Here is a 10,908-nt window from a genome sequence, read left to right on the forward strand (position 1 = left end):
ACTTCCCCGGCAGTCCAGTGGTTAAGACTCTGGGCTTTCCACTGCAGTGGTCGTGGGTTCCATCCCTGGCCAGGGAACTAAAATCCCTCATGCCGTGTGGCAGGGCCAAAAGAAAACACAAAAAACAAAACAGACAAAAAAATAAAATAGAAAAGAGTTTCTTAAAATGGCCATATACTATATACTTCTTATAAAAATAAAAATGTTTTCTTAATGAGAATTTGGGACCTAACCATACTAAAAAGATACCTGACCTTCTGAATCGGCTACAATTTTTACAAAGATGAATAATATAAAATGTGGTTATACCTTTTACACTCTTGCCTTTGGACGATGATCAAATTAGTTATTTAACATGGGTGACAGAAGCAGCAAGATTTCCTGATTTCTCAGGCTCTACTCCAAATCTCATTTTTAAAAAGTTCTAATGAGTTAATATGAAATACATATATAGTTTTTTTTTCTCAAAATAAAACAGAATATACTGCTGTTAAAAGTCACCAAAAGTCGGGAACTCCCTGGCAGTCCAGTGGTTTGGACATGGCGCTAACTACTACCAGGGTTAGCCGAGGCCCGAGTTCGATCCCTGGTCAGAGAACTAAGATCCCGTGGTGTGACCAAAAAAAAAAAAAAAAAAAAAAAGTACCGTAGAAGTCAGGTACCCTAGCCCAGGCTGATCAAAAAATGCAGTGAAAAGACATTTATACCAGAGCTTTCTAAGCCATGTCATAATCACCGACAAACACTGACAGATTTTTTTCTACGAGGGCATTTCCCCATGAACTTTTAAATTATGAAATGTTATCCTGACTATAAAATATATGACCACTGTGGAAAAAAAATGAAAAAAGCTTTTCTTAAAAAAAAAAAGGAATATAATAATTATCTCTCTTTTAAAAATTTTATTTATTTATTTACTTATTTATTTATTTATGGCTGCATTGGGTCTTCGTTGCTGAGCGTGGGCTTTCTCTAGTTGCAGCGAGCGGGCTTCTCATTGTGGTGGCTTCTCTTGTTGCGGAGCACAGGCTCTAGGCACGCAGGCTTCGGTAGTTGTGGCACACGGACTTAGCTGCTCTGTGGCATGTGGGATCTTCCCGGACCAGGGCTCGAACCTGTGTCCCCTGCATTGGCAGGCAGATTCTTAACCACTGCGCCACCTGGGAAGCCCCTGTAATAATTATTTCTAATCCCACCAACCCGAGTTAGATACTATGACATTTTGATGTATTATCTTACAATCCAATCTCTTTTTCATGCACAGACCTATGTTTTACCTAAATAAAATCATTTATTTTTCTTCATACTTCATACTATATATATTAATAGTTGAGACCTTTTCCTTAACATAAGTTCATAAGCATTTTCCTATGTCACTAATTTTTTCAAAGATCTATTTTAAATAGTTAAATAATATATATCATCAGGATGTACCAAAATTTATTTATCCCTCCTATTGCTAAACGTGTTCCCAGTTTTTCCAATCTTCTAAATAACAGTGAATTTACATTCTTTTTTTTTTTTTAAGTATTTGCTTATATCTGGTTATTTCTTTAGATTCCCAGAGACAGATTAGTAGTTGGATGGCAATTAAACATCTTCTTAAGGCTTTTGACACATACAGCCAAACTGCCCACTGCCTTACTTTATTTCTAATATTTTATTTCAGATGCTTTCTGCCTGTACTCCTCAAATATTACCCATTTCTTGGGCACTTAGAGCCTTACACAATACCGACTGTGAGATGTAGTACGGAGTAGTGAAAAGGGCACTGGGGTAGGTGGAAGGAAACATAGGTTTGATAGCAGCTTAATCACTTACTAAATCTATGACCTAAAGTGACTGAGCTTCAATATCTCCATCTGAAAACAGGGCTAATGACTCCCGCTCTTCTCTTCCTGGAGCAGTTGTGCGGATGAAATGAAACAAAGTGAGTAAAAAAAAAAAAATGTAAAATGACTTAAAAAAAAAAAAGTTTTTTATCCCTAGACTGACATAGGGCAATATTATGCATACTATGGGCACTTTATGTTCTAAACAGAACAGTTATTGAAAACAGTTAACAACAGGAGACCAGACAACTAGCTATTCAGCTTCGGTAATTTCCTCCCTGGGAAATCTGACAAGTTATCCAACACATCTCAATAAAAGGTCACAGACCATACCACTACCTTAAGCAAATAACAGTTTATCTAAAAGATGTCTGAAGCATTCCCAACAAAGGAACACTTTTCCAGTAGGAACAAGCTATTATGTATTGATTAATCACACTCTTATGATATAGTTACAGCAAATCTGCTAGGGTATAACAAATAATTTCCTACAAAATTGGTGGCTACAGGAGCTGTGCTAACACAAATCGACTTCTCAAGCGCAAGTCGCCAAATCCTGATGCTGAGCCTCCACCTTCTCATTGCAAAAGCCAAGCAAACTTAGCTTGATCTGAGATTCTCGACCCTGGTGGCACACAGAACCACGCCTGCTTCAAACCAGTGAGGCCCAGGCCCCACCTTCCTTCCGAAGCATGTGGTTTATTTGGTCTGGGGTACAACCCTGGTGCACTGGTTTTTACTTGTTTTCTTTCAAAAGAACCCCTGGTGCGTTGTGAGAACCAGCAGGCTAAAAATGATTGCCACATTCCTTTTTATCTAAATATATGTGTGTGTGTATATATATATATTCATTTATTTAATACATATTATGTACAAGGCACTATACTAGATGCATTGATGAACAGTTGATCATGAATCTCAAGGAATCTTCACTTAAGTGGAAAGATATAAGCAAATGACCATAGTTCTACAGAGCCACGGCTTGGCTATAAACAGGTAAAAAGAAAGGATGGGAGGCTCCCAATGAGAGAAACTCACATGAGCAAACTCACAGAGTTAGCAAAGTACTGGATGAAATCAGAAGAACATAGAAGCCAGGAGGCAGGATGGCCTGTGTGTCTCCTGGTCATCCATCAATACTAAGGCTGGAAAGGTAGACTGGGATGAGAATCTTCAATCCTAATTTAGGAAAACTGGTTAGTTGGTTTGTTTTTTGTAGACAAGGATAAGGACTTTGAAATTAGACTACTGAGTTTATATTTGCTACTTGCCAGCTATGTGCCCTGGACAATTTATTTAAAATCTTTATGACTTGTTTGTAATACGTAAATAATAAAAGCATCTGTATAGGTTCTTGTAAAGACTCAGTGAACTCATAAATGTCAAAAGCTTACAATAGTGCCTAACAGAGCAAACTCTCAATGTAGACTGGCCAGTATTATTATTAGCAACTAGCAGACAATGGGAACCACTGCATACTTTTGAACAGAGGTCTAACATGATCAGAACCACACTTTAAACATTTTTTTGAGTCTACTTAAAAAACCATACTGAAACACGACATGAGTATGCAGGAACATCTAAAACAAATATTTAAGGGAGAGTGTATTAAGAGTAGAGTATATTCACATTCCCAATTTCTGTCTATGCCACTCGCTCCCAGCCTCCTTTGAGAGTCCTTATGAGTGACTTCCCTGGCGGTCCAGTGGTTAAGATTCTGAGCTTCCACTGCAGGGGGTCCGGGTTCAATTCCTGGTCGGGAAGATCCCGCATGCCCTGCGGTGTGGCCAGAAAGTCCTCATGAAAGAAACAGTAATTGGTAGTATCAGTGCAGACTCCTTGTTTAGTAATGCCCCAAACGTGAGAGGAGCTAGTTATTCTGTGTAAGTTCTTGGAACAGCCAATATTAAGTTTAGATAGCAGATTTTAACTCTTTCCACAGAAAACTTTTCAACATCTTAAGTACAGAGAACACAATTTATCCTGACTTAATGACTCAAACTCCAAATGAGCATCTGTACATGCCTCATATACAGATGTGATCAGCATAAGTCAGCCCAAGTTGCAATCTTAAACTTGAAAAATTTCTCACTTTTCCCCTTTATTATGAAATTCAGAGTTGCACTATACATATATACCTCTTCTCAGAGCTCTCCTTACGGGTAGGAAGCAGAGCTGCAGTTAGTTTGTGGTGTCCTCCCCTCCCTCTGCAGGGCCCTTTGGTTTCTCATTCTTCCCAGCTAGGTTTGCTCTCCCCCTCAGCAGGTCCCGGGTGCCCAGTCACCATTCACTCTGCACTCATATCTCCTTGCAACTTCTAGCATTTCTTCAGCACTCTGTCTTAGTAATCTACCAACATCCCATCACAATACTCTTTAAATGAAGTTGGAAAAAACCATTTTAGTTTCAAAGCAAATAACAAAAGGGACCAAATAAATATTTGTTGAACTTGAGTTCTGTGTGTCTTCACCTCTCATTGCTCAAGGCTATCAAAAGGTTGGTCTTGAGATAGTGGAAGTTTTCCTTCTGTAAACCTCCTGTACAGTAAACAGGAGCCTAGACTTCAAGTCAACAGACTTGAAATTCACCTGCTAGCCAGGTAACCTGGGGCAGGTCGCTTAATCTCAAGGTACCTCTACTTATCTCACAGGGCTGTTGTGAGAATTAAATAAAATACATGAAACCAAAATTCAAGCCCATACACAAACGTAAGTTTTTTGTCTCTCAGTTTTCTGTCAAACTATAGTATTTGGGGGAAACAAGGCCTCTGATACTGTAAAAGAACACCAGAAGAGTCCGTACTCAAAAATAACTCCCCACATACATTACACCAATTAGATATTCATTATGATAAACAAGCCTCTCTTTCAAATTTCTCCTGGTAGAGCTAACGCTATTGTTCATTCATGCTTTTGTATACCACTTTGGTATTACAGGATTGGACATAGCTCATCTTGTGTTTTAGTTAACTCTGGACACGTCAACTCTTCACTAGATCTGTGAATTCTCAAAAAGGAAGAGTAAAATTCTCCAGCAGTTGTACTTTGAAATGTCATGTTCAATATTACCAATTTGTATTTTATTGGGTGGGGATGAGAAGGCCCTACTGCATTTGTTTTGCAAACTTTCAGAAGTAAATATCCACAAAATCTTAGGAAGAGGAGAGGAAGAGATGCCTAAAAACAGCCAAGTCTCACTGAATGAAAAAGAAGGAAATTAGGTTTTACTAAATGCCTACTATGTGCCAAGCATTTCCACATACTTCATCTAATTTTGTATAAACTTCAAAATAGCTCTGAACAAAGTATTATTCTGGATGAGGAAGGACTTCCCTGGAGGTCCAGTGGTTAAGATTCTGCACTCCCACTGCAGGGGGCACGGGTTTGATCCCTGGGTCAGGGAACTACGATCCCGCATGCCGTGCAGCACAGCCAAGAAAAAATATATACATCATAATAATATTCTGGATGAGAAAAACAGGGCTCTAATGACTGAATGGGACCATTTTCTCTTCCAAAAAAAAAAAAAAAAAAAAGAAACTGAGAAAAAGGACAAAAGGGATAGACCAACATAAGTTAGACATTCTAACTTCAACTACTTTCAAGTGCCAATTCTTCCCTGACTCCTTATCTTTCCATCCTCATTGTGGACATCAGGGAAAGGATCTTCTACATGCCCTCCCCTAATCCTGAAGAACTTCTATATCAAGCTCAAACTGTTTGTGGGGAGAACGTGAAGAGACAGTAATCTGCAATTACTTTATAACTCTAACATGAGGAATTGAAGTGGTATTTAAAATGGATTACATAATTCCAAGCTAAAATAAGCCTCCATAACAAACTATATTAAACATAACTTTCTACACCAAAAGCAGTTGAAGGCCTTAATGTAGTTCTTTTAGAATATTTTCAATGAAACTTCAAACAAAAGATTTTAGAGAAATGTTTCTACAACTCTAGTTTGCCACAGTTCTGAGGTAAAAAAAAAAAAAAAAAAAAAATCCACACCCCAACAGTGGGTGGTATTGTTTCCATAAAATATATTACTGTAGAATATCACTTACCATCTATATGACTCTGAACAGTTTAACTTCTATGCCTCAGTTTTCTTCTTCCTAAATGGGACCAGCACCTGTCTACCTTTCATAGTTACTGGAAGTATATAAGACACTATACATCACACACCCTTACCTGGTTCCAAAGCATTCTCCTACCTATCAGTTGCCCAGTGCCAAATACGTCTATATAAGCTCTTATTAATTTTGTGCTGACTTGACACAAAATACTGAAATTGATGAAGATAACAGAAACCCCTAATACACCACTACAAGCTATCCACAAACCTGTTAAAGAGTACTGTCAATTCACATAGTACTTAAGATGAGTCACTGTATGAAAAAACCTTGAAATCATATATGAAAGAATTCATATATGAAATTTATTTTCCCAAACTTGATTGTAACCGTAAAAAATTTCACATTATGTATAACAACTTGTGGAAAAAGCTTTTCTAAACTACTAACAATAACTTCTAAAAATTCAATCAACTATATTAGAGAAGAAAATTATTTTTCTATTCTGTCTACAGAAAATGACAGTGTAAACTATGATATGAAATACAAAAGTAAATGCAGATCAAAATATGAAGGTATATGACTATTATTGATGGGTCAGGCATAAACAAGAATATACAAGAATATCATTGTTAATAAAGAATATCATTTTCCTGAATTTTGTGATATACAAAGGTATTTGTCAGCTTAATAAAATTAATTTGTTGTGATTTATTTTCTCATTCTAGATAAATGTTCACCTTCATACTCAAAACATAATACATGTAAAATACCTGGTATTGTCTCATTAACATGGTAGTAACTTATCATAATTTATGGCAAAAAAAAGTACTAATATTTTCATTTCAAACAGAAATACAGCAGACCAGCTAGCAATTCTCCCTCAAGGGCCTTCAAGGTCTAGCAGTTTATTCATTCATAAAGCCCATTTGCCTTCATCACGTAGCATTTGGATAGTGAGGAAAACGTCCAAAGAAATTAAAATACAGTGGAGGAGACAACTCTTAAAGCGACAGTACCATGTTTGAAGTCTGAGAAGCAGGCACTGTGAAACATGGGAAATTGTGGGAAATCCCGGGAGAAGCTAACTTTTAAAATAACGTATGCAGTAGACGTTTGAGAAGTGAACAAGGGGGAAGAGTTTTCCAGGCTGAAAAAGGTAATGGGGCTTAGGAAACTAAATAAAATGGAAACTAGAAAGTGAAATCAAAATTTCATTCTATAAATAACATATTAAGTTCGAATAAACAAAAACTATTGTTTTAAAGTACTTTGCTATAAAGTGGCTAAATGGCTTCCTCAAAAGTATAAAGTAGCTCAAAAACTTAATGAGTGTATTTAATTCTTTTGAATATAATTCAAACTTCCTTAAAACTTTGTCAACAATTACCTGCTCAGCAAGAACTAAGTAGTTTAATCATGGAAACTCAACAGTTGACCCTAACACTCCCGTTAGCAAGCTAAAGCAGAAAATATCAAAAACAATAACAAAAAGCAAAGACTGAAAGATCTAGAAGTACATCACAAATGTAGATGATTATCAGTAGTTAAACAATAGAAAAGTATTTACAAGTGTTAAAATTGTTTTAATTCTCAAAAGGTAACTTTAATTTCAAAACCACTGCTGGGAATCACCTGTTATTGCTAGTTAGAGGGAAATAAATCTAAAGCGCTTAGTCGAAATTGTTGGGAGGACTCCACAACTCCCTTTTACCCTCCTCCCTTCTTAGCATCACTGGCTCCCAGAGCTAAAGAGTCTTTGAGTATCTCCCTGCAGTCAGAGCTCCTTTTACAAAAATTCCTTGCTGAAAACTCCTGAAGAACGAACTCTACATGGTGTAGAACGCACCGCGGAGAGTGAAATCCCCTAGACAGCGTGCAGCGTTAGAAGCAGCTACAAAAACCGGGCCCCGACTGTCGATTTCGCCTGGATTTTTTGTTTTGTTTTAATCTGCCTGGGGCAGCAGTATAGGTTGGACGGCGGAGACTGGAATCGCCTGCCAAGCCTCGCTCTCGGTCACACAGAGGCAGTGCCTCCCGGTTCACGCCAAGTCCATCCCCCACCCTCTTTCACCATTCATCGCGTTCCCCTCCCCTCCCCCCATCATGTGACCGCAGCCTGGACTCCAGGCTTGTTTTTCCCCTCAGCTCAGCCCCACCGCGCAGGCGCCAAGGAGCCCATTCATTCGAACTGCGTAACAATGAGCCCCAGGGCCCAGCGGCTCCGCGAGCTTCCCGGCTCGGCCCGAGCCCCTCTCGGCCCCTAAAGAGGCGGTGCCTCACTGCAGTCCCCCACCCGCGGCCGGCCTCCGACCCCGGGCCAACCTCCGACCCTCCGCCCACTCGCAAGGAGTTGAAGTCAAACTTTCCGGGGCAGCCCCGGCGCCGCGTCGGCCCCCTTCCCCCGCCCAGGCCCGCCCCATCTCCGCACCCGGCTCGGCCACCCACCACGCCACCCCCGGAGCGCCGTCCTCGCCTACGCCTCCCAGCCCCCGCCCCGAGACGCCCACGGGCCGCGCCGCCGCGAAGCCCAGCTGAGCTTGCGGGAAGCGCCGGTCCGGCGGGTTCGCCTCGGGCAGATATCGGACGGTTAACTGCCCCCGCCGTGAGGAAGAGGAGCGTCGACCCGAGCTCGCCCGGCCGCCCGATACCCTCGGGATCCTGCCCCTCCCTTCCCCACCCCCACCCCTTCCCGAACAGAAAGACAACAAACCCGCCGCGAAGTGCGGGCAGCCCCGGCGCGGGCCGCCCTGCCCGCGACAACACCACCAGCAACTCGTGTACCCCTCTCCGACTGACGCCGGCTTCCCCGGCGCACGTTAATGCTCCCGCTGCCACTCTTAGTCCTCAACCGAAACTTTCCTACTTACCAAACCCGTCGCCATTACCAAGTCTTTCAAGCTTCGTCTTCCCCCTCCCCTCAAACCCCCGGAGGTTGAGCCTCCTCCTAGCTCCTTCGCCCTCTTATTGGTCTGTGGAACTGCCATTCGATCCTTTCCCTTTCCCATTGGGTGATACCGTGGTCCGTCTCGGGGGGCGGGCTTGTATTGACTTTTGTGTTGTGTTTAGTGGAGAAGACGGCGTGTCAATCACTAGGGTGAGCGCTTCGGATTGGATTGCTGCCGAGACTGCCGGGACCCGAGCCAAACTTTGCCCGCGAAATGGATTGTGGGTTAGTAGTCTCGGCCTAGCTGCGTTCCTCTCGGGAACTGCACGTCGGAGGAACCGGTTGGACTACATATCCCAGAAGTGCGTGCACAGTGCAGTCTTGATAGTAAACAAGAGTCATAGGGACACGTGTATTAGCTCGTTTGTTTTGGTGTCTGGGACAAAAGGGAGGGGGCGGAGGAAGTGAGTGTTTTAGAGCTTTGGCCTCTTCTCTTCCTCTGCTAGCACTTGAGAGCCGCCCCAAACCTCTCGCAGCACCCATTCCGGGCCATAAACAGCCAGAGTCGCTCGCTGCTCAAAGTTTGGCAGGAGGCCAAGGTATTGTTTTAGTGCGAGGGGAAGGAGATGACTGCACAAGCGGAAGCAGCGCTGCCTCGTGGGGGACCCAGTCACCCACAAATCACGGCCCCAGTCATAGTGGGGATAATAAAGGTGTTGCTGAGCTCCAGTGGGAAGACTTAGCATTCTTTTATCCTGAGCCTGGCCTCGCCCCTCCCGGGACAGCAGCTTGAGATTTCTCTGCCAACTCTGTTCAGTTCACCCGAGATTTTTTGAATGCCGGCTACGTGCCAGGCACCGAGAGGCTTGGGGATGAACTGTGAGAGAGAAGCTCGGGGTCTGGAGAATTTACAAAGCTCGGGGCGGGAGGGGCGAGGGGCGATTACTATTGCCTTTGGAATTAAGGGAAGTCAAAGCGATGTGTTCCATATTGACCAGCTTGCTCGTTGTTTAAGGTAATACGGAGGGGTATAATGTGTGACTTAAACTGATTTAATTTGTGAATCGTTATCTGAATTTCTCTGGTGAGTTTTTGTTAACCAGTTTTCCTCTCCAGAGGTCTTCCCATTGATGAAAGAAGAATGTCTTCCCACTTCGTTTTCACTAGGAGTTCCTCAAGTTACTGATGCTCTGACTCACCCGAGGAGGATGGCTTCTCTGGCTTTATAGTTACCTTCTCTTTAAATAAGGCTGTCCAGTCCCTAGTCTATAATTGATGTTTTTACCATTCCCATTACAAAGGCATTATTCACCTTTTTTCCTTTGAACCTTTAGTGTTTAGCCATTTAAGCTATGCTTTAGGTTTTATGTCTTTAGATCACTATATGTATGCTTAAAATTAAGAGCAGGAAACATATTAGTGAGAAATCTATAAAGTCAAACTTTTGGAAAGGAGCCTTAAATCCGAGCTGGTTATTCCTTTAAACCCCCTACATTTCCTGAATTTTTAAATCTATCTGAAACCCACATAACAAATCTGGAAATCCAAAATAACTTTCCCATATTGAAACAAGTTTCCAAATTCTCTTAGGGAGTCCCTGTTCGAATCCTTAAAGGGAAATTATGGAATAGTCCTCCCTACCATGTGATCAAAGATTCACTTTCTGTATTCACAAATAGTAATCAAACATTTTTTTGTAATTCAGAGGACCAATAAAATGCCTAAATTTTTCCCTGAGTAAAAAGGACAAGATTTGTATTTACTATCATTCAGAGGTTAATGGAGTGACCCCAGGACTCGAATGTGGCCCTGCTATTCTGTGTATTTTTATTTTCTTCCTTTTTTTAACGGTGGAGGGTCATTGTGCCCCAGAATTGAAAAATTGAAAATATGAACTCCAGTGTTTAATTTCTTGACAGAAAGAAAAATCCATGGAATTCACCTGATCACTGAAAACTAAAATCTGAGCTATTTATGAGTAACGCTCTCCAGGAAACTAAAAAGCTTTCCCTCCCCCAAAAAATGAACTCTCAAGAGCTGGTGCCACTCCTTTCTCCCCTTCACTGTATAAACCATGAGATCTACTTTTGGCTGAACCTTAACTTATTTTAAAAGGT

The 10,908-nt window shown here is 41.4% G+C and overlaps 1 protein-coding gene across 4 annotated transcripts in view; it reads right to left on the reverse strand.

Annotated features, from left to right (window-relative positions):
• Nucleotides 1-8,818, reverse strand: part of HBP1 (HMG-box transcription factor 1) — a 30,696-nt gene extending 21,878 nt beyond the window's left edge. The window contains exon 1 of one of the 4 annotated variants that reach the window (XM_068550384.1): nt 8,775-8,818. In XM_068550384.1, coding sequence (XP_068406485.1) covers nt 8,775-8,789 — 15 coding nt within the window. In that variant the 5' untranslated portion in view covers nt 8,790-8,818. Of the gene's footprint in view, nt 1-918; nt 1,125-1,821; nt 1,899-2,884; nt 3,098-8,774 lie in introns of those variants that run through there. The other 3 variants (XM_068550383.1, XM_068550385.1, XM_068550387.1) reach the window with 3 other exon arrangements.
• Nucleotides 8,819-10,908: the final 2,090 nt, after the last annotated feature.

This window comes from Eschrichtius robustus, chromosome 8 (genome assembly GCF_028021215.1).
Source record: "Eschrichtius robustus isolate mEscRob2 chromosome 8, mEscRob2.pri, whole genome shotgun sequence".
Taxonomy (NCBI): Eukaryota; Metazoa; Chordata; class Mammalia; order Artiodactyla; family Eschrichtiidae; genus Eschrichtius; species Eschrichtius robustus.